Genomic DNA, 21,808 nt, shown 5'->3' on the forward strand with positions numbered 1-21,808 from the left:
TGAAAAGCTACACGTTTGAAGGTACGGTAACACAAATGTCAGACGTTACATGAACATAATTTGGTGCCGGGAATTCTTCCGAGAATTTTGCTTGACAGTGATTGTTTGTCTACATCAGCTAACCGAGAATGAGCATCAACTAGAGATTTCACACGTTACAGTAGATGGTCCAGATTCCTCAAAACTGATCGTTCTCAAACTCAGCTGCGCCGGACGAAAATGGATAAAAGTATATTGTTCAATGCATGCCCAGTTGGAGAGCGAATGCAGCTAGTCAACTTCGCTTAATCGCATACAAAGTTCCAACTGCTGCACGTTTCCCTCCGGGGTTGTTGATCGTCAGGTAGATTGCTGACTGCGTAGATTGCATGTCGACTTTCCGGTGAGTTGACCACATAGTAGAGTCATGGTAGATGCAGTTGTAGATTGTTGAGTTTGGGGCTACACGCGAATCAGAACTGCATAAGGGTGAGCAGGGAGCCCGGAGCCATTTCGCGGCAAGCCGTCGACAGCGGTAGGAACGACCCGCTGCAGGCACTGCACGGCGACAGGTTCGAACTCGCTCATCGTATTGCAGGGGCTGGCCCAAACTACGGTCCAATGATGGACCGGAATGGCATTCGTAGAGCGAGGCCGTGATTGCCATTGAAATACCGCTGTCCTACAACAGATGCAGCAGCGGAGGTACTCACCAGTCCTAGCCATAGCACTACTATTGACTGCAGACTGTCTCAGTTAGCCATCTTGGCTGATGATGATATTCGGGCCGCGCGATAGACTCGTTATTTGATGCCGCGGGAGGAGCAGTGACCTATAACGCCGAGGGGCTAGCAATACGCCCGAGCGGAGTGATGGTATCCTCCCGTTGATGCGAGGGCTGGCACTCGCATCTGATTGATGTCACCTGAGTGGCGGCAGAAGGACTTGGATTATCAATCAAGGAACGGTCCATCGCAAGGGCACTGATTGAGTCGGCTACACGCCGCGGAAGGAGTGGGCAGCGTACTGGGCTGGGGGGCTGAAATGGCATGAGGTGGGAAATGTGATTTGGTCCAAAATCCCGGGTTAGGCAGCAAATGGCCGTTATTGCCGTGGCTCGTGCTGGACTGAGCCCCGCTAGACGAAGAGACGCGTCGAGATGATGGAGACAGCAGCGGGAGGCTACTGGGAGGGGGGAGGGGGATGAGGCCATGGTGCCGTGACGTGGTAGGACTAGTACACCTGATCGCTGCCGCAAACGAGCCGAACATGGGCTGGAGCAAGATAAGAGGAGCGCACATGTCCAAGCATTAAGCGCCGGCCAGGACGCTATGTGTTGGTAGCATGCGGGACGGGTAAGTTGCAGAAAGAACCTAGTTGGCGTCGACATGCTTGAGGGGTGGGCCTGCGGCGATGCATGACATGGCCAGATGCCCCAGGTTAAATTTGCAACAACCGCCGTCCGTCCCTCCGTGAAGGCAGCTGCAGGACTGACCCTGGCGCAAAAAAAGGCAGTTAATATAACCAGCAAAAGAGCATCCTGCGTCTAATTACTGTAGAGTGGCCCGTTCGAAAGGTGGACCCCTGTGCCGCAGCCCCAGCGTGTCGTTGGCCACTCAGATGCGGCCCGTATGTGAAGGGGCAAGCATCGTGCATGGTTAAGCGCCAGCGTTGGGCAAATTCGCGCAGTGCCACCCTGGTCGTTTCTTAGACTGTCTGGCACGGGTTGCGATTTGTGGTAAACGGTAAAGATCTCCGGGTGATCCCCGTGTGAGGCGCGGCTGTACAGAAGACGTTGTTGGCAGTGCCGGTGAACGCAAGACAGGGTGCCAATCTAGGTTGCACCTTGCAAGCCACCCCGGATGCTAATGCGTCACACGGTTGATAGTATCAGACAGTAGAAGGAATCAACGTAGTTGTATTGGTGAAGAGATTGAGGGAGCCTATTCGCAACGAAGCCAGGCAGCCTTTCTATGACGCCACAGACCCCATCTATCGCACCCAGTTGCCCTTGGGCGCCCCAAAACGCCAAAGTATGCAGACATCCGCCCACATAAACAAAAATCCAGCCCCTTGAAATCAATGTTAAAACCGCAGTGCTTAATCGTACGAGCCTAAAAGTGATGAAAGTGTTGCTCTGGTTGGCTTAATATCCGTCGTTTCGCAACTGTTGAAGCATGTGAGGGCCAGTGACCGGTACTTGATTACGACGAGGACAGCCATCTTCCTCATGTCTGGGTGGAAATTAGTATGAGCGGACGGGAGATGGATGGACGGGTGCTTACCGGCGCAGCGTATCTTTGCGTGAAAACGCAGAAGGACACTTTGCGCACTTGAAGGGTTTCGCCCTTTGGTGTACGCTCTGATCGTGACGCGCCAAATCGGTTTTGCGGACGAATTCCTTGCCGCAGCCGGGATAATTGCATATGTTATCCTTCTTGCGATAGGTATCGTGTGTCAACATGTGTTGATTGTAGTTGTATCTCCGCGCAAAACCTTTATCAGGGCAAAGTTGGCAGCGATATGCGGCATGGGCAGGATTCGTGTGTCGTCGATTCCGCGTTCGCTCTCGGGCTACGCCTCCAGCGGTATAGCTGGAATTGTCCCTAGAGCGGATGCTGCCGAGACTCTCTTCTGACGGTGCCCGTTCGAATTTCGGGCCTCCATAGTCATATAGGGCCGTGGATACGTATCTGGGCATTGGTGAAGGAGGATAGGCAGTCTCATAGGGGTAGAGACCAGCTTTGAGCCGCTCAGGAGCGACAGTGAGCGGAGTCGCTCTTGAGTTTGAGATGCCGTTCATCTCTGCTGTTGATGCGTCTGCACTAAACTGTACTTCTGAGCCCCATGCTGAGCCTTCAAGCTTTACTCCAGGGAACGCCTGCTCTGAGTCTTCGTGCGAAAAGACGGACATTTCGCGGGTGTAGGATGATAGCGAAGAGCGCGGAGATGTCTGAGCAGAATTCCAGGGCAGCGGCGACCGCGACACCGGATGATCGAATGCTCCTGAAGTCCAGGGGTCTGCAATGGCTTCGGGCATAAGAGGAGAGGCGCCAGCAGAGAATTGACCACCCCAGGCTTCGGATGGCTGGGGAGACGGAGGTAGACCAGTAGGCAAAGGTTGCTGGTATTCGTAAAGCCCAAGACCGTGTGGATATTTGGGTCGAGATTCGTGTCGAACTGGCGAAGGGTAAGGTGACTCGAGCAGCGATGATGTTCTCGTTGCGTGTTGTTGGTAGGGTGAGTTGAAAGGAGGCGTTGGCTGGTCCGCATACAACAACATGATGAAAGAAGCAAGTTTGAAGGGGTATCTGGAAACGAAGCACAAAGACTCGCAGGTGACGACTATGTTAGCGAAGTAGGCAGGGAGAAAGAGATGACGATGAATAACGAGTGAAGCTGCAGGGCGTTCGAGACGGAAATATATCTGGACAATGCAGTGCGTGAGCAGCCTCACAAGATGCACGATCAGATTTCGATTAGCAGTGCTGCGGCAGTGCCTTCTCGAAGCGTACGTTGGAACAGTGAGCTTTTGAGCGTGAGGCAGACTCCGAAATTGTGCTAGACAGGGAGAGCATAACATGGTGGGCTCGAGCCGCGTAGGCGGCAGGCGCCTGTTAGCTGCATGGGGTATGGGGCTGGGGCCGTGTGTCACGGAGGGATGAAAGAGGAGGGGGGAGAGGGTACGCAAGAGTAGCAGTGCATGGCTTGTGCAGACGACCCTCTCCCCTGTACAGGTGGATGGGGGCTTGGGCCGGGGGAGTTCGACTCAACCACGCTCTCGGGTAAGGCCTAAGCGGGCCGAAGACACCACGCAGATTTGCGGCCACCGCAGCTCGAGGCGCAAGAACATGGCCAGCGGCTATACCCCTGTCGCCATGGACGTGCCGATGGAGACTATGCCCAGTCTGGGAAAAAAGACGTTTTGCCTGGATCTATCACTTAAATGCCGTCCACCATCCAGCTGCTGTGCTAGTCCACATGCTGTCGAGCATGTGAGACACCAACACTCGATTCGCACGTGCGCCTATTCGAGTTTGCTTTGGAAATGAATACAGAGGATCGTCCCTAGTTTTACCCGACCTTGCACACTGCTCATCCATGGCAGTATGTGCCACGGACGGCTGGAAGCGCCGGCCCTCAAGCGGCCGTGCTCGCTTCGCGCTGCTCTTGAAGCTGCGACACCATAGCCGTGAGCTCCTCGACCTGCGTCATGAGCTTGAGAACTAGTGTTTTCAACTGGGCATCGGACTCTGTCAACCCTGCTGTGGTGTGAGGCCAACTCGCATGCTGCCCCCTACCTGGCGTGTTCGGTGCCGCCTGCGCATCTGCCATTAGAAGGCGTGGTGAATTAATTGGCAGCCGGGGAAGTTTCTTCCGCGGCACAGGCGTCCGAGGTCCGCTGAAGAACATTGTGTCCTTTTGGCAATCATGGGCTTGGGCAAGCTGCTCGTATGCCCAGATAGCACCCACGAAGGGAACATGTGTTGCTTTCAGTAGCACGATGCGGGCGCTCCTTAGCCGCTCGGATGGTACTATGAGCCGGAACGGTCGAAGGCAAAGCGGAATGAGGTTCTGGAAGCCTGTCAGCCTTGCAATGGTGAGCGCGGCAATCTTTCTGAGCTTGCTCGATTGGGGACCCATGTGCCAGGCAACATTTCTGCTATCGAGAGAGCCTGAGCGGCAGAACAAGGCTTGCTCGATGTACTGTGACAACGGCAACCCCGCGAGCTGCTCTCATAACGTAAAGTCTTTAGCGGTTGGCTCTGAGAGCATTTCTCCGAATCACTGGAGGCTATGTCGGCCGGCCAATTTGACGGCCCGGCGCTTAATGCCCGTCTCCACTCCACGAAAATAGCAGCGAAAGGCGAACTCACAAATGGTGGTAGAAAGTATGTTAGACGATTGGAGCTGGACGCTTCGAGAACGTAGACTGAATAGCTGCTGCGGTCAGTGATTTTGCCAGAATGCCTTATAGGTGACTAACATGAACAGATATTCATCACGTGCGTGATCCAGAATCTAATTCGTGGTCAGTCACAATCCTAGCAGGGCCGAGGTAACAGGGAGCAACGAGACTTCGGCTACTAGTCACAATCGGCGGAGTGACAGAGAAGGAAAGAGATTGCTGTGCATCGCTTGTCCAAGTGCGCCGCAATACAACCCCGAAACAACAAGAGCAACAATCGGAAGCACTGTAAACAGTGTACCCGAGATGAACCAACACTGGAGGCTGTGACTAGAAACGCGGCGGCGTAGGACGCGCGAGCCGTAGCGTTGCTGCGCCTGGCGTGCATACACATGCAGGCGCCGGGAAAAGACGGGGTGTTATGAGCCAACGAACTTGACTCAACGAAATCCACATACCTTGCTCAGCGAGTTGCTCAAGAGCGATATCAGGCTGGTAATGAGCAGTATGTTGGTCAAACTAACGAATAACAACTGTGGTTCTGATCAGCAGACCGCACATCAATGCATGCTCGAGGCTGCCTACCATCACCGGCGGACCGAAGAAAGGGGAGCTATCCACGTATTAGTGAAGCGTTTACGCTGTTAATGGAAACGTTCATACATCTCTTTAGCGATATCTACAGAGTGTTCTTGTTAGTCTTTATGGAGGCAGTGTTTCCGCCCCTATCTGGTGGGTTTACTTACCGAAACCAAGGTAACTAGACCTGTTGGAAACACAATTAGCTGGTCAAGTATTATTAAAAGCGTATCATAGCCTCACTCACCCGAAGAAGACCTTGATCAGAATCCAACTCTAATGTGGAGATAATCAGCAAATGAGGCGAAATTCCGGATGCGCCAATTACCATTTCTTTTGGTTTGAACTTGTCACGGGCTAATAGCACGAAGGTAGTAAGGAAGCCTTGAACGCACAGATCGTCAGCGAAAGCTACCAAATCGAGTGGACAGTAATTTACCCAAGTAAAGAATGACAACAAGCGATAAAAACTTGACGAAGTCCTTGGTCTAATTTCTGGTAAGCTTCCTCCGATGCTGTTTGAACGTCCAAGCTCACCATCTCCTTGAGGCAGGGTATCAACGTGCCAAAGTAACGATTCAAGCTTAGAAGAGCAAAGATTCGGGGCACGAGGAAGAGGGCTTCCAGTCCAAGCACATCGTATGCGAGGTCAATTGTGTCGGCAGATGACGTCGTCAATCCCACGATTCCTACAAGCATATGAGAGCTGGCAATCGCAACGGCCCAAATATGACTTACTCAATATGCAAAATATCATGCCAACGACAACGATACTAATGTCCCACATCCACCTGTCATCTATTAGCTTTTCCAGACATATGGTATCAACGCCTACTCTATTACCAAAAGTCCGACGCGTAAAAGCTTGTCTGGCCTGCATCGACCCAACCCGCGAACTCGTCGTAAGCGAAACTAGCAATCCAGACGTAGAGGAAAATCTCTGCAGTAGTAACTCTAGTAAAGTCACGGTGCACGAGTACTGTATAGTACAATGCAAGAAACACCGCAAAGAAAAGCGTTTCGAACACCTTTAGGTACAGAGGGACCCGCAGACGTGAGAATGGATCAGTTAGTCTTCGGTTGTACTTTTGGGGTTTCTTGACGGAGTTGACACTCAGTGTTTCCCAGAACACGATGTCGCCGCGCCAGAGTCCGTTGATGATCTTCTGAACTGGTCGTTGACCGAGAAACTTTTTTGCCCCAGAGACGGACGCAATTTCGAGGGCGCTGAGATTTTCACACTGAGTTGTTAGCGAACGAAACCGAGCATCTGCGGCGGTTTCATTCCCATAGCCGAAATAATCGCTGTTGGCGGGGCTCAGAAGGGGTGTCTGTTCGTCTGTCTGGGTGACGGTGCGGCCGGTCTCACGGGTGGTATACCCAGCTTCCGCATCTTGACTACTCGGAGTTGTTACCGAAGGCAGCTCCACCAGTAAAAAGTCGATGATGTCTCTGTCCGTCAGATTGCCCACGAATTGCCAAGCGACGAATTCGCACGCATATCCTCTTCCTTCATTGACACCTGGTTCGTCGCTAGCTTCCTCCAATGCAGAGAAGTGTCCTTTAAGCGCTCTAGCCCGAGTCAGCATCTTGTACCCCCTTTACTATATCCAAATAATCGAGGACGTTCGAGGTCGAGTACGTACAAGAGGGCCGATACGAGGGCGGGATGGTGAACTTCGGACGAGAGGTATGCTATGAGGGGTTGCAGTGCCCGACCTTCCTGGCTTCTACGCAGGTCTTCGAATGTGTGAGGGAGCCTAATTGTATGTTCGAAACACCTGTTGCATAGTTAGGTAGCTGAACAACTGTAGATGAGGAATGGGCATGAATACTGGCTCAATTTGTCGACCAAGTCCCCGAAGCACTCGTCCCCGATTATCTTGGGGACTCCAATCTCGTCTGAAGGCCACTTTGGAGTGACCGGTAGCGACATGATTGAAGCTTCGCTTTGATGAATTGCGGCTCAATTGCAGCCATGAAGCCTTGGAAAAACTCGCGACGCGTGGGGCGGCATGGTAGCGCGTAATGGTTGAGCGGAGGTGTCGCTGAGCTCCGAAATGGCGTCATAGCTTCCTTGGCAGCATCGCTCCCTCATGCAAACCTCCACGATATCTAACACTCCACAAACTCTTCAGTCTTACGAGGCGTACCATGGCCTAACAGCGCCTTGATCCGAACTTTACCTAATTTACTAACCATGCCTCATGATGCTAATTTCGCGGGCGACCGCCTTCGACTGGCCTCGTTCCTGCGAGTCATGGAGAAGGGCATGCCACAGCGTCCCTCACGGTTCAAGCAACGCCTTCAGGGTGTTGATCAGCCTGATACATCTCGCCCATTTTCTCCTGGCTCTCTCGGTCTTACTAATACCGTCGAAGAAGCGGCCATTGCAAAGGGTACTGAAGCCTTTCAGGTTGACGACAATCAGATGCTTGTTGTAAATGGCGATATTGTCCACGGCAACCCGCGATCTCCGGCATCCAGCAAACCTCGTGGGGTTTCCAGCGCTCGGAAAAGGCACCTTCCTGTACAAGAACTTGCTCTACTGCGAACGACAACTTCAGATGGCTTGCCTGAGCCGAGCGTAGGAGTTTCCATTGAAGATGCTGCCACAGTTCAGACCGGACTAACACTTCCCGCTCCAGGATGCAAACACTGTCTTTGCCGCGCCCATTACAGATGTTGATCCCATAGAAGACAGCCAAGTCAAGACTTCATTGATAGTTAGTAAATCAATTCGACGGGTGCGCCTAAGGCAGCCTAAAGGTCTTCGGGATATTGACAGCTCCCAAGGTACTTGAGGACAAGGCGATATCGAAGCAGAGAACTGACCCGTCGCCTTGTAAGGCTCGGAAGCCCACCGAAGGCCGTTTCACTAGTATTCGCCCGACAAACAGTCCAACTCGCATCTATCAGAGGCTTCCCGTACTTAGCAACAGCAACAGCAAGCAGAAATCACAACTATGCTTCGCACGTGCTTCTGATGGGTTTATCGGATCTGAGCGTGGTTTCGTTATGAAAAAAAGGCCTCGTCCACGCCGAAAGGCTGCCCCAGTAGGGAAGAGACTCGCCCAAGTTGGAGGGCTCACCTTGGCAAGCGGTTTCCTTCCTGTGCCTGCACTGGTATCCATGGAGCGCATTAACTCACCATGTCTCGATCAATCACATGTTCCAGTTGTGCTCGAGCACTTTCAAGAAAGGGAAAGATCGGGACAACTCCCCATGGCAAGGCGCCAAAGCGGTGTGGAAGTTGAATCAACTACAAAACAGCGCTCACAGCAGTGGGATAAGACAGTCTACAATCAACTTTCCAGCATTACTGCCCCTGTGAGGCGTTTCTCCGAGAGCTCTGAATCAGTGTCCCCAGCCGAAGAGAACTGTTGGTGCAGCGAAGATGACAGCGACATAGACACCAATAATGGCGTCAACGGAGCACGATTTCTACACTTAGGCCGCACTCCCAGTTTCGCAGACGACACAAGTTATTTCGAGCACGCAATGCACCATCTGGGCTTTGCAGAAGGTGTATATGAAAAATCCTGGTCGCAGTACAATATGACTGACTGAGGGCTTTACCTGTGTCTTTTCAGGCGACACGCGAAATGTGACTGTCTCAGTCCGTTTCCGAGGGGTTTGCTTCCTTTCAACCTGATGTGAAATTTGGGGAGCGTCGAGTAATACGCCAAGCGGAGGCTGTTCAGGAATACTTTCAGGGGACAGTGCATGGTTATGTATGTGCTAGTCTCCTTAGTATCACTAACCTATTGGAAGTCCTGCCAGGACTAATCTTCTTGGTGCAGCTCAAAGTGAACTAAGCTTGAAGAAACAGAAAGACTAGTTTCAAGCTTCTAGGTGGTACATCTATCTTTACTTTCCTTCGAACACACCGAAACATGTGAAAGGGCAGTACCCACAGACCGAAAATCACCTCGTCTTGACTATACCTCAGCGGTGGCAACAAGATCACGAGCGGTGACATTAGGCCGAGGTCGGGGCGGTCGCGCATTCAGCGTCCTCGCTATATCGGCACTCGTCCTTCGCATTCACCGACCACTGCGATTCCATCTCAAAACCATCTACGCATTAATTCAACAGCAATGTATGTCGATTTCTTGCCAGCATATAGAAAGATGCGAAATGTGTCTGGGCAAGCTGCTTTAATTTGAGCATATTCGAGATTTCAAAATTACTCTGGTGTCGCGTTGCAAAACTAAGAGTAGCTCGCGACCGGCGGCTCGGAGGGTCCGCTGCTCAGGCACCGACATCATGTTCGAGCTATGTTTGTCGGCGTCCTCACTATGCCGTCTGGAGGGTTCTGGTGTCGACAGTGTCGGCGCCGTAGTGCGACGGTACATATATAATCGTGGTCTTGAACAAGGTTTGCCTCCATTGCTGTTGCATGCCTCTGATCACACCAACCATCACATCTGTTACGTCAAAATAACGAGATATATACCATACAATCGTTGAAAAGAGTTAAGAGTTTTGTGTACCTGCAAGTTGAGTATATAGTGTTTCGAAGCAGCATGTCTTCGCCAATGGTAAGATTTACGCCCCATCTGGACCACTGTTTAAGCACACTGCCCAACCATCGTTGCTCAGTATCTACATAACTAACAAAGTTATAGGTAAAACAAGGGCCACCATACCCGCCTACAACATGGCCATTAGGTGGGCCTCCAATAAAGGGCGTCGACGTCCCCGTTCAATCAGCCTTCTTCTTCCTCTTCCTGGTCGGAGCAGCCATCCACATGAGCATATTCCAAAAGAATAAGGCAAGAGGCCACAAGTTCCTGCCAAGCCTGTTCATATTCGGTAGGTTTACCTTTGGTTCAGCACATGGACAGTTCGCTGACATGCTACTAGGTTTCTGCATGGCACGCAATGTAACATCAATTCTGCGAATCGCATCAGTATGCCTCCCTCATAATCTCCGACTTGCCATTGCAGCACAGATCTTCGTCGCGGCAGGTGTTCTTATCCTCTTCATCATCAACCTCATCTTTACAATGCGACTGGTCCGGTCCACACATCCGTCGGTCGGCTGGCATCCTATATTTTCTATGGCTTTTGTGGTTATTTGCGTCATCATTGCTGGGACACTTGTCATCGTCATTGTCGGCACGGTGCAAAGCTTCTACACCCTCGACACCAATACGAGATCTTTGGACCGCGATTTCCAACTGTACGGCACAACATTCTTCGCCATCATCGCCACGCTACCACTTCCAATAACGCTGCTCTCGCTCGTCGTCCGCCACCCACCTCATGAGCGCTTTGGAGCCGGTCGTCTACGCACAAAAGTCACCGTCCTACTCGTGAGCACAACGCTTCTTTCCCTCGGCGCATGGTACCGCTGTGGTGCCTTGTGGCATTCCCCCGTACCACGATCCCACCCACTCCCTGGATTTCTGAGCAAAGCTCCGTTTTACGTCTTCAACTTCCTAGTCGAGATTATAACTGTGTACATGTACGCTATCGCGCGGGTAGATTTGCAGTGGCATATCCCCAACGGCGCGAAAGGGCCAGGCTCCTACTCTGGCTCACAGCAGTTGGACGAAGTGAAGATGTGTAATTCTCGGCCAGAAGAGCAGACACCTGACGCTATATCTGATGCTACCCGAAACGATGGCACGACCACGCCTTCTGGTAGAGACATTGATGTTGAGAAGGCGTAGGTATGACCCCTCCCACCAAAGTCTCTCAACGACACGGATAATCCTCCCAATAAGGCTCCAAATCGCTCAGTTCTCCTCTTCACAAAACAGGCGACGCCTCGCTGTGCCACGGGAACAGCGTTGGGTAGAGACACGGGCGGCACCAAACCCTCCGAATACGTAGGATAGTATGGAAAATGGACGCTGAAAGCTGATTGAGGGTGTGCTGGGTGCGAAGATGACGAGTACGATTTGGCTGAAGTTAGCGGTATACGGCGAGACGAACTAATTGGCAGTGTCAAAAAGTCCACATCACCAGCGATGGTGTTAGGACGGGTGTTTCCCTTTTTATATGTCTAATACACTTGTAGCAGATATTTGTATGATATATTGCAAGACTGCATTAGGGTGGCCGTATATATACTAGACATCTTCTCGCTCAGTTACCGACTTCAGCCTGTCACCTCAAGGCTTCCTCAGCGCACACCATATATGGGACATGCACAATGAATCTGACGTCACTATTTCTACTTACATGACCATCCGGCGCATCTCGTCCAAGGTCCAATACTTGCGCATATTCTCCGCGCCAAGCTCCTTGACTTCATCGTCCAAGTGCTGCCACAGCACCTTGCCAAACCCATCAAGAATCACTTTCAGCTCACCCATCTGTAATTCCCTCTCGCCACTACTACACTCGTCCAGATATATCTCAAGTTTATCCAAGCCTTTGTGGATTTGCTTATGCTGAGTCAAAAGCTCGAGCTCCTTCTTAAACGCGGGCATCTTTCTCGATAGGTTGGGGAAAATGTGTTGCTCTTCAATGGTATGATGTGCAGTAAGGTGGTGGCAGAACTGTTGGCCGAGGGAAAGAAATTGCCTGATTGACATTCCTTTTGGTCGCTTACGTGATTCGCAGGCTGAGTAAAGGGTGTTCCAAGTAGCGCGGAAGTGATTGTGATAGTAGTCCATATGTTCAGCCATGCGATTATACTGGCGGAATTCGAAGGGGGTGAGCTTAGGTAGTGGCGTTTCTTCTTGGGCAAGAGGCTGTGAGGGCGTGCCCGTGGCTGTAGGACGCGATGGCTCCGACGTCACTGGCCCTACTTCTGGGTTTTCCGATGTCATTTCTACTCGAGGAGTCGGTGTTTGCAAGATGAAGTCTGTGGAGAAGGGCCTCTTGGGAATCGGTGCTTGTGATGGTCGAGGTAGAGCTCGGACAACAGTCGCTAAGCGGCGAATATTTTTCATGCGCCAGACACAGGTCGAACACTCAGAAGTTGAGAGAATATATGGTAGTTTATGCGATCCTGTGGTGCCTGTTTGGGATAGTCCGTCATTGATGGCAACGGCTTACCAAAATCTCGTCATTACTAACCCACGGAACGGAAGGTGTAGCTCCCGACGTTCCGATCCGAAACGCGTCCGTGACGCGGTCACGTGTCGCGCATCACAACCGTCATGTTAGGAGGTGCTGCGCTTACCGATGCGTTTACTTATTCCTGGTTTTGCCAAACTTTTCGTGCCATTTTCGCGCGGATGGCTTCATGGGAGCAGCTGTGCTATTACCTTTTGTGCTTGCTGCGACCTTGCCCTTTACACTAATAGTCGTTTCTGACGGGAACTCGTACACGCCTTCAATTGCACTCAATTGCGCGTCTTTCCGCCATGCTTCTGGCAGTCGGTCCTCCCATGTGTCGGTGAAGTCGGCGATGAGGAAGTCGTTGCCACGCTTGGCTTCGAGGAGGGTTTTGCCAGCGAATATGACTGTCTTGGCACGGTCAAGACAGGACCACGGTCCATTGCTGTCTGAATCTTCAGTAGACAGGTGTGCAAGAACAGCTTCAACAAGTCCTGGGGGGTGGCCTTCTTCAGCCACGGCTCCCGTGATGTCGTGGGTCAGGAATTGGCTGTCGAGTTTGACGCCTTCGGCCAGAGCAGCGGCATTGATGGACCTCCACACCTGCGAAAGGGCGTTTGTAGATGGCTGGTAGGAGCTCTCTTCAAACTCGAATGCCATTAGCTCCAGCCATGCTGACTGACACTCTCCGCTCGACATTGGGACGTCGTCGAATATGCTAGCCTTGGGCCTGCCATTGCCGGTTGCCTCGACGTCGCCTGCAACGATATCATACACGGGCAGCGCCTCCTTCAACAGTGTGACAGCAGCGGCAGCCGATGGATGGAGTTCGAGCGTTGCAGTGCACGCTGCAATTGCACATGTAACAGGGATCGGGATCCCGTTGCCATGGGAGTCGAGCGCGGGCTGGGTGATGAAGAGCGAGTTTGACGTCTGGACCTGGCGTAGCTGGAAAGTTTTGCTCGGCGTACAAAGCACTGCATATGCAGGCTGCGCATTCGGCGTACCAGAGGCGGCGGAGGGAGCCAGCGATTTAATGGAAAGCCTAACAAGCGTGCGGGGTGAGAAAGGGTATCCACGGAGAGACGAGACGGCAGCGTACCTACTGTGGGGGGGTTGGCGCATCCATGGCCTCGACGAGTTCTGGTGGGAGCTCGAGCAGGCGGAAATGCTGCAGCTCGTGTGCTATGGAGAAGGGAACACCGCCCGCGTCCTGTTGTGTTGCCATGGTGTCTAGTCTAGTCTTGGTGAAGTGAATGATGAGCTTTGGCGATGGAGCTTTGGCAATGTTTTGTTTGTGGGGGGCTGCCGCTGATCGGCGCCCAGGTCGATACGGACGCGATCACGATGGGCTGCAAGGGCATCGACCTCTTTTGCACCAAAAATACCCCGTCATCTTACGCCAATTCCCGGGAACCCTAGCATTTCCTCGTCGCACCATCTGCACCTTAACTTATCGCGCTGTAGTTTCCGCACTTGGCCGCAGCCGGCCCACCTGTTTCGGACTCGGGGTTGGTATTGGTAGCAACGGAGCCTCGTCTGTTGTGCTTGCCTCGTCTTCCTTGTTTACCTGTAGCGACAACACCGCCCAACACCTTCGAGACGCCCACCCTCTCTCTCTCTCTCTCTTTCTCCTCCTGCATGGCCTCATAAACACACCACCACCCCACGCCAGGCTCTTACTCGTTGTCGCAGCTCCGCCATGCTATTCTGATTTCCCTCCTACCCTCGCTCGTTGTCTCCCCCATCCAACTGTCGTCGCTCGTTCCCGCGCAATTGGGCAAAATGGTCGCCATCAACTCTGAGCCCGCGGCCCTCTCCGCAGACGACTTGTCGCTCTTCTACACCACAGACGAGCTTCTTTCCAAATCCCCTGTCCTCATCTTCTACGGACCGACGGCCACTTCGACCCAGGCGACGCATTCGCGCATCCAAACCCACGTCTTCACGCCAGCCGGCTTCCAGAGTTTCGCGCGTCTGATCATCTCACCCACAGCCACCTTCTACAACGCGGTCACATGCCTACCCCGAGAAGAACAAGGAGACGAGATATGTCGTGGCTTGGCTTTTAGTTTGTACAAGTACTTCGCCGAGCTGCCGCAGGAGATTAAGAATGCGTGGGAGAAGAGGTACAGCACGCTGGGGCACTTGCCCTCGGCCCCGAAGCTGTTCTCAGAGTCACATGCTGCAATGGTCGCGGCAAAGATGGTCAAGGTCGAGAACGTGGCAGATGTCATAGTAGACGTACGCCATGCATTAGGAGAGCAGACGCTGTCGTGGGTCGACTTGGATGTTGTCCTGCCACAGGGGAGCATCCAAAAGCTCGAGTCACGCGAGTCGGCCCAGTTTGATGAATCCGAAGACGACATCAGCCTGCAACGCTACGGCCAATACGCGCCCATCGTAAAGTTGTTTGGAGAGTCGGCGTTCCTTCCCACCTCGAGACTTCGCCGAGCGCCCTCGAAGCCAACTGCCCTGAACCGATCACAGTCCTTCTCAAGAAAGCAAAAGGAGACACTACGACGAGAAATGTGCGAGCTGTTGGACACAGAGGAGAACTACGTGAGCAAACTCCATGACTTGGTGCATACTGTCGCAGTCGAGTTCCGTGAGAAGGCGAAGCACAAATCGCAGTCAAGCTCCAGCCCCAACGAGGAGGCCCTACAGGCCCTGTTCCCTCCGAGTCTCGATAGCATACTCGACATCAACGCTAAATTCCTGGACACCATACGCATCATCTTGGAAGAGACAGAAAATGGAGCCATCGAAGACATTGAACAGGCCACAGACGACATCTTCATCGCGCCGCTACGAGGACAAAAGGATCCCCCAGACGTGACTGGAGCTGCAGCATTTGCGAAGACGCTTGTTGAGTGGTTTCCCCAGTTCGGCGACTGCTACACGGACTACATGGCTGCACATGGCGACTTCTCACAGCTGCTAAAGGTCTTCACAAAAGATACCACTTCTAGCTTCTCGAAACGAGTATACGACACAGGCGAGCAGCGATTGATGTCTATGCTGATTGAGCCTGTCCAACGCCTTCCGCGGTACAATCTCTACATCGACAACATCATTAAACAACTTCCAGTCCGCCATCCCGCGATCAAGACGTTCCTCAAGGCAAGGGACATCATTTCTGAGATTTGCTCAAGGGAAAGTCCAACGGCACAACAGATCAGAGTGTTTGACCGCCTGCGCAAAATGGTCTCTGGGTGGCCATCAACCTTCAACCCACAAGGAAGACTCATCACAGCCGTTGACTACGTGGAGCTTTCTCCGCCCTATCATGGAGATCTGTCCGGGCCATCAACATCGTCTGGAATCTTTGTCCTTTTCACCGACTCCCTGGTGCTTCTCAGCATACCGAGTGGTTGCGTGACAAGTGCCCGAAGCTTGCTTTCAGATTTGGACAATCCAAAATTCGCCGAGTCATTCAGCGGTGCTACAGAGCTTGTTTTCCATCAGCACTTGCAGCTCTGCGACCTCTTCATTAGTGAGCACTCTGAGGGGAGCATCCTCCAAGTACTGTCTCCTGTACCTCATTCAAGTCAGCCAGGACGACCACGAAGCCGAGACCGACAATATGTTGGCATTCGAATGTTCTACCTGAAGGGCGTCTATGAGGGCAAAGGGCAAAAGGTTGTGGAGGAGTTCACAAAGGCCCGTGTAGAAGGCCGTTTCCCCGAAACGGAGCGAGAGGGTTTCAAATGGGAGGTGCGAAGCCTAGCTGGCGATCTATCCTTTTTCTCGTCCGTGTCCGAGGAAACGGAATGCCCAAAGACAGAAGGCCGAAAAGAGCCCGCAAAGGTTCAGATCCTTGTGGAAGCATCGAAACACTCGCAGCCTATGCAAGTGGGAGATGAAGGCATCGAACTCACGGTGTCCATTTCTATATTGGGAGACGGATTCTTCCTTTTGGACACCAGTGGTGCGAACGGCTATGCGGCACGCGATAAGTTGACCAGCCTTGAGTTCCTCCCTGTGTTGACCAAACGCCTGGCGAACTATTTCCAGCTGCGCAACAGTGTCAGAAACCCCATGTTGTCTGAAGCGTACCTCTTCCGAAATCGGCGAATCCTCAAATCGCTTAGTATCCAGCTGCATGAGCTTGAAGAAGAGCAGGAAGGTAAGAGCCGCCCACACTCTCCCGTGAAGATGCTGTCAAGCATCTTCGGCAGCAGTGTGAGCAGAGAAGGCGGTTCTCGCAGGCTCCAGCGCAGCCCACACACTCTAGGAGAGATACCTCGGATGGCGCCCCCTCTTCTCCCTGCCTTCTCCCGAACCCGCAGTTGTGACGGTGACCTGTCCCGGCCCACATCATCTAACAAGAGCGCTGGCTTCAATGCCTCTACACCCACAGACTCTCCTGTAAAGCTAGAAGAATCTCTAGCAAACCTTACCATGGCTTTACATGCGCGAAAGGGCAATATCGTGGGTCGCTCTGTTCGAGCAAGAGCGGCTGCAGACGAGCTCATAGTTAATGAGCTATACAACTCCCTCCTAGAGAACCCTTCGAACATGGATCTTGCTGGTCAGTCCTCGGTTGACGTCCTCTTCGCGGTTTTCGAGAAATTTCTCGACGTGGCTTGGAAGGAAAGGATGGGACCGGTGCTGTCTCACGCAATGTTTGTTTCACTACAAATGAGATCAGACAGCATGTATCCGGGCGAATTTGAAGAGTTTTTCCGAACCACATTCATCGATCTTACCCCACATAACCAACGAGCTCTCCGGGCCATTGTCCATCTTCTCGCCGAGTTGCTTGACGGCACTAGTAATGATGGCGATCGAGGGATTCTCACGGCAGCGTTCGCAGAGATGCTCGTGCCTGCCGGTAATGCGAATGACTTCATCTCGCTAATGGACCGGCTTGTGCAAGACATAGAGGCACTTTTCCCGAGTCCGACTCCGGGATTCAATACACCGAATTATGGCTCCATCGATTCCAAGGGCCGTATTACCGCTGCCGGCTCGATCAACTCCAACACGTCGTTGAGGAAACGCTTTGGCTTCGGTACCCTGACAAGGGAGAACAGCAAATCCGAAAGCGATTCCAAAGTGGGATCGTTGTGGCGTTCGTTGAGCAAGAATAGTCATGGGACAGATAGTCAGCCTTCCAGTGTGTCAAAAGCTGGGCCTGCTTCCCTCGGCCGCTCTAACTCTACAGACAATGCTCGGCTTTCGCCAAAACGGCCTTCCTCTCGTGATCGTCCGACCGTACTAGGCGCGTTCACCTTTGAGAATTCGAGCACTAGTGGCCGGGCTTTCATGGGTGCCCTGGGGACAATCGGAGAGGTACCGCCTACTGCTGGGCCTCCCCGCAAGAAGCGCCGCTCTTCGTTGAGCGACCTAAAGATGTTGCAGGATGCTAACGATGCGCCCTTGTGGTCTTCGCAGACTCCTCGTAGGCCTGACTCTGTATTGCGGGATGACCGAGAAGCCAGCATTTCACCGCGAACACCTTCACGCATCCCACCGTCGCTTTTGAAAAACACGTCATCCATCCCGACGCCGACGCGCTTAGGCTCGCCAATGCGAAAAGAAAACTCACCAGCGAATGCGCTCGAGCGTGCTGGCAGTGTGCGTCCCAAGTCGATTGCCGCAAAACCGGAGTCGAAAGATGAAGTTACCATCAAATCGTATATTCACACAAAGAGGAGAGGCCAGTCGGTCACGGGGATTCCTTCGTTCAAGCCCACGACAAGTTCGGGATTGTCAGAACGCCCAGGATCCGGGAATACTATCAAGATGCCACCCCCCGGTTCTCGATCTCCCCCCAAGCCAAGCACGCCTTCAGCGAACCCACCAAAGCGGCTCAGGATGCAATCCCCTCAGAAGTTGCGTGAGCGGCTGCAGAATCAACAACGAGACATTGACACGGCGTCGGAGGACCTGCAGAATGAGCTGAGCGCTATCGGTCAGGAGCTGAATGCTAGAAGCATCCCCCGTCTAACCACGCAAAGTCCAGCTCCTCCTTCGACGCCAGGGCCCGGCCCGCCGAAGTCTTTGGAAGTGCGTATCGCTACACTCGAAAAGCAGCTCAAGAGCAGCCTGGGTGGGCTGTCAACACGTACCACAAGCATTGCCAACGACGTTAGCAGCTCGCTCCAAGTGTCTGAGGCTCGATGCAAGCACTTGGACCAACTGTATCGCGACATGAACGCGGAGAATGAAGCATTGTACGCGCGATTCAACGAGGAGCTTGAAAAGGCGACTAGCAGTGCGCGCAAGGGCAAGGCCAGTGAGGAGGTGGAGCGACGTCTGAAGGCGAGTGAGGAGGAAGCAGCACGGCTAAGGAAAGAAAATGCGCGACTGAAGCGGGAGGTTGCAGGCTTGAAAGCACAGATCAGGGAGTGAGTAGGTCATGGCACCTGCTTACAGGCCTTTGGTTTCCCTTCAGTCCATGTGAGAGCTGAGCAGAGCATTAACATGGCGTTGCAGGTTGCGGGAAAGCGGCTTGCTTGTTCATTTTGTCGTTTTAGCAAGCATTTGTTTGAGTTGGATGATTTGGGTGCTTACTAGGAGCATGATTCGGATCAGGCGCTTCATGGTGGATATGCTCATTATAGCCGGCTTCTCGGCTTTTTTCCCCGTCTTGGTACCTATTAGCATGGTTCTGGTTGCGCTGGAGGTTTGGAGAGTGAAGCAAGGCAAACAGAACTGCACAACGACGACATGAACTGGAGTATTAGGGTTTACTGGGCAATATACCACGTGCATATTTTACTAAAAGCTACAACCCTCCATGTGTACCTGTGACTGTGATGGCAAAGTTTCAACATGTAGGTCTATCTAGCACTTGATATGGGACAAGGACGTGGATGATTGCTACAGCAAGCGTTTGTCAAGCAAGTCTTCTTCTGTAGCCTCGCCCCGCTAGTGTCGTGCATGAGGTTGCCAACACATTAATTATTACATGCATGACATGGCCGGGATTCTGCGCCGCGCCGCGCGGTCCAGGCCTCGCATCCAAAAGTGCGTGATATCTCGCATGATGTTTGTACACAAAGGTGTCGAGCATGGCGGGAGCAGGTACCAAGACTCGGGCGAGACATTGTTTGAAACACTTGTCTGTCCGCGTAGCCACTCGTGGTCGCTAATTAAAGGAGGCCCTGTTGCATCCTCCGCCGTTTGTTGTTGGACGTGCAATCGGACGGCACGTCGGCTTCGGCAACTGCAGGAACGAAACCAGAAACGGCAGCTGGTGCAGGCTCACATGACAGCTAGCGATACGAACCCTCCTCTTACCTGCTTGCTACTACTCTGCATCATCATCATTACCCCCGGGACCAAGTGACGGCCAGCAGAGAAGCGTAGTTTGTGTACTGTGTACTGTTGTGCATCCTCTTTCGTCATCATCCCTCCCACCCACCACCGGCCGGGCCCCGGATCCGTGGACGCCGCTTCCACGAAACACTCGCGCGCAATTGACAACAACCAAAGACTCCACGCGGAGAGCGGCAATGACTCTCTACACCACCTTGTCGACCCGAGTGCTCGAGTGCCTACCACCTTCCCGCCTGGCACGCTGCCCCGTTCTGGCCGAGTCCACCCCTGCGTCTACCTCGACTCCCGCAGCGTCCACGCATAGCAATCCCTCGCACACGTCCGTCTCGACACCATGGCGTGGTTCATGAGGGGTGTCCAGAGTGCCGTCTTCCACTACGCGTCGTGTGCCCCCTGCACCGGCTACACCGATGGCAGGAAGAGACGGAAAGCCGCAAAGCAGGCCAAAAAAGTACGAGAGAAACTGCAGCTGGAAGACCCAGAGTCGTATTACCATCCAGAGCCCACTGGTACCAATCCATACTGGGGGGAAGAGATCGCCATGGGCCCGGGTCCGCCGCCTCGAAGAGCACGGAGGACGAATACGGGCAATACGAGTAGCACACGAGGCATCACCACAGCGGAGACACGGAGCTCAGCTATGAGCAAGGGTGGAAGCAGCTTGGATGTCGCGAGGCCGGGCGATATGCGACTCAGCGACGATACGCTCGAGGACGACAATTGGAACCGCAAACGCTACCAGAGGGAAGACGAGGACCTATGGGGCCACGAGGACCCGCCAATTCCCCTCCAGCATACCCTCTCTGGCTCGTCGGTAGGCGTGGCAGGCTTCCCACTGCGAAGACCAGCCACTTCCACAACAGGAAGCTACTACTCGGCCCGCGCCCCTCCTGTCAACGAACTCCATCCACCAGTCGTCAGTCTTCCGTCCCCAGACCCGGCCGACAACCGCTGGATGCTCCAGCCGCCGCCCAAGGCTAGTGTCATGTCGGGCAAAGAGCGAGCTTCGAATCGAAGTCGGAGTGGTAGCGGCGCAAGCAGCCGCGTAGAGCTCAGCTTGCAGCGCCAACTCAACACAAAGCAGGTGCAGCAGAGGCTCGAACGCGGAGAGACTCCGGAGCTGCCTTCGATATCGCCTATGAGCTCGTACAGTAATCTGGTGGCTGGACAGCGGCATGATAAGTCCCATACGCCGCAGGCACGACCGCCGAGCTCCAATGGCTCCAAGAGAAGGAAGAAGAAGAGGGACACTACTGTCTCGCGGACAGACACGGCCATGACGCGAACAGATACCATGAGCACACATCATTCATCCGGCGATTCGAGCGACACCATTGTACGAGGGAGGCCCGTACCACGAACCGCTCCCATTCCTGACATCGAAGTCACACGAGTTCGCCAGAACCGCCCTTGTCTCTCGACTATAGTCTCCAGCGGCTCAGGAGCCAACGACCTCTCACTATCCTCAGTACACGGGTACGATAGACTCGGTAGTAGTGACCAAAACGCCCTCCTCGAGCTACCCACGCCCGTACATCACCGAGTTACATCAACACCATCATCAGACTCAACACCCTACCTTATGAATCATGACGCCCCCCTCTCCTCCTCGGATATCTCCTCTCTCAACGTACTCCAAGATCTCGTCTCCCCCCGCGCTCTTCTAAACTCAAGATTTGTGTCGGCGCCGTTGGTGGAAGCCAAAATCCGGCTGCCACCTTCTGCGGAGAATTTGAAACGAGATCAAGTGTGGAATGGCAGTAGATTTGGCGTTTCACGCGGTTGGGACGCGGGTCAGGCGAATGAGCAGATCAGAGTACCGTTTGATAACTTGGGACCCCCGCATCGCGACCCGAGACTGAGATGGAGCGTCGACTTTTAACCTCACAGACTCGGATTGTGGATTTCTCTTCTTGTATGCTCCAAGCATCATCACTCAACATGAGTACTTGCCCATCTTCACATCACACGCATCGCGCAACCCGCTTTTTTTCCTTCCTTTCCCTATCACTTTTCCAGTCACATCAGTTT

General features: G+C 53.2%; 9 protein-coding genes across 9 annotated transcripts; 4 read left to right on the forward strand and 5 right to left on the reverse strand.

The window, feature by feature from the left end:
- Positions 1–274: 274 nt before the first annotated feature.
- On the reverse strand, positions 275–1,192 carry K460DRAFT_356266 (uncharacterized protein; the record flags this gene model as incomplete). Its single annotated transcript, XM_040931949.1, has 3 exons — positions 275–661; positions 693–719; positions 1,007–1,192. The coding sequence occupies 3 exons, from the start codon at positions 1,190–1,192 to the stop codon at positions 275–277; spliced, it is 600 nt and encodes a 199-aa protein (XP_040789176.1).
- Positions 1,193–2,125: 933 nt separating this feature from the next.
- K460DRAFT_286764 (uncharacterized protein) lies at positions 2,126–3,262 on the reverse strand (the record flags this gene model as incomplete). Its single annotated transcript, XM_040928924.1, has 2 exons — positions 2,126–2,213; positions 2,265–3,262. The coding sequence occupies 2 exons, from the start codon at positions 3,260–3,262 to the stop codon at positions 2,126–2,128; spliced, it is 1,086 nt and encodes a 361-aa protein (XP_040789177.1).
- Positions 3,263–3,658: 396 nt separating this feature from the next.
- Positions 3,659–7,483, reverse strand: K460DRAFT_127029 (uncharacterized protein). Its single transcript, XM_040926655.1, has 15 exons — positions 7,303–7,483; positions 7,114–7,248; positions 6,311–7,039; positions 6,206–6,258; positions 6,005–6,156; positions 5,907–5,955; positions 5,796–5,851; positions 5,715–5,743; positions 5,635–5,654; positions 5,552–5,567; positions 5,474–5,501; positions 5,347–5,421; positions 4,967–5,001; positions 4,608–4,920; positions 3,659–4,554 (listed from the first exon to the last, which is right to left on the reverse strand). The coding sequence occupies exons 1-15, from the start codon at positions 7,401–7,403 to the stop codon at positions 4,120–4,122; spliced, it is 2,226 nt and encodes a 741-aa protein (XP_040789178.1). The 5' UTR covers positions 7,404–7,483; the 3' UTR covers positions 3,659–4,119.
- A 93-nt stretch (positions 7,484–7,576) lies between these two features.
- K460DRAFT_127088 (uncharacterized protein) lies at positions 7,577–9,125 on the forward strand. Its single transcript, XM_040926656.1, has 3 exons — positions 7,577–8,054; positions 8,116–8,193; positions 8,264–9,125. The coding sequence occupies exons 1-3, from the start codon at positions 7,668–7,670 to the stop codon at positions 9,035–9,037; spliced, it is 1,239 nt and encodes a 412-aa protein (XP_040789179.1). The 5' UTR covers positions 7,577–7,667; the 3' UTR covers positions 9,038–9,125.
- Positions 9,126–9,996: 871 nt separating this feature from the next.
- Positions 9,997–11,311, forward strand: K460DRAFT_377772 (uncharacterized protein; the record flags this gene model as incomplete). Its single annotated transcript, XM_040935010.1, has 4 exons — positions 9,997–10,011; positions 10,099–10,285; positions 10,337–11,021; positions 11,149–11,311. The coding sequence occupies 4 exons, from the start codon at positions 9,997–9,999 to the stop codon at positions 11,309–11,311; spliced, it is 1,050 nt and encodes a 349-aa protein (XP_040789180.1).
- Positions 11,312–11,658: 347 nt separating this feature from the next.
- K460DRAFT_335786 (uncharacterized protein) lies at positions 11,659–12,255 on the reverse strand (the record flags this gene model as incomplete). The annotated part of the gene is made up of 1 exon (XM_040930959.1): positions 11,659–12,255. The coding sequence occupies one exon, from the start codon at positions 12,253–12,255 to the stop codon at positions 11,659–11,661; it is 597 nt and encodes a 198-aa protein (XP_040789181.1).
- A 364-nt stretch (positions 12,256–12,619) lies between these two features.
- On the reverse strand, positions 12,620–13,715 carry K460DRAFT_283197 (uncharacterized protein; the record flags this gene model as incomplete). Its single annotated transcript, XM_040928638.1, has 2 exons — positions 12,620–13,532; positions 13,594–13,715. 2 exons carry the CDS (start codon positions 13,713–13,715, stop codon positions 12,620–12,622), a joined length of 1,035 nt encoding a protein of 344 aa, XP_040789182.1.
- Positions 13,716–13,877: 162 nt separating this feature from the next.
- Positions 13,878–19,209, forward strand: K460DRAFT_367364 (uncharacterized protein). The gene has a single exon (XM_040933565.1). The coding sequence runs from the start codon at positions 14,273–14,275 to the stop codon at positions 18,845–18,847; it is 4,575 nt and encodes a 1,524-aa protein (XP_040789183.1). The 5' UTR covers positions 13,878–14,272; the 3' UTR covers positions 18,848–19,209.
- A 902-nt stretch (positions 19,210–20,111) lies between these two features.
- K460DRAFT_406817 (uncharacterized protein) lies at positions 20,112–21,659 on the forward strand (the record flags this gene model as incomplete). Its single annotated transcript, XM_040936998.1, has 1 exon — positions 20,112–21,659. The coding sequence occupies one exon, from the start codon at positions 20,112–20,114 to the stop codon at positions 21,657–21,659; it is 1,548 nt and encodes a 515-aa protein (XP_040789184.1).
- Positions 21,660–21,808: the final 149 nt, after the last annotated feature.

The sequence above is a fragment of the Cucurbitaria berberidis genome, assembly GCF_010015615.1.
Source record: "Cucurbitaria berberidis CBS 394.84 unplaced genomic scaffold K460scaffold_3, whole genome shotgun sequence".
NCBI classification, from domain to species: Eukaryota; Fungi; Ascomycota; class Dothideomycetes; order Pleosporales; family Cucurbitariaceae; genus Cucurbitaria; species Cucurbitaria berberidis.

Bases quoted from the DNA above. Each gene is read 5' to 3' on its own strand.
- K460DRAFT_367364 (XM_040933565.1), top strand. From the start codon at position 14,273: ATGGTCGCCATCAACTCTGAGCCCGCGGCCCTCTCCGCAGACGACTTG.
- K460DRAFT_127088 (XM_040926656.1), top strand. From the start codon at position 7,668: ATGCCTCATGATGCTAATTTCGCGGGCGACCGCCTTCGACTGGCCTCG. The intron at 8,055-8,115 runs GTAGGAGTTTCC...TTCCCGCTCCAG, and splicing joins ATGGCTTGCCTGAGCCGAGC to GATGCAAACACTGTCTTTGC. The intron at 8,194-8,263 runs GTTAGTAAATCA...ACAGCTCCCAAG, and splicing joins AAGTCAAGACTTCATTGATA to GTACTTGAGGACAAGGCGAT.
- K460DRAFT_127029 (XM_040926655.1), bottom strand. From the start codon at position 7,403: ATGTCGCTACCGGTCACTCCAAAGTGGCCTTCAGACGAGATTGGAGTC. The intron at 6,157-6,205 runs GTAAGTCATATT...ATATGCTTGTAG, and splicing joins CATGATATTTTGCATATTGA to GAATCGTGGGATTGACGACG. The intron at 4,555-4,607 runs GCAAGCTCAGAA...ACAGGCTTCCAG, and splicing joins GCACATGGGTCCCCAATCGA to AACCTCATTCCGCTTTGCCT.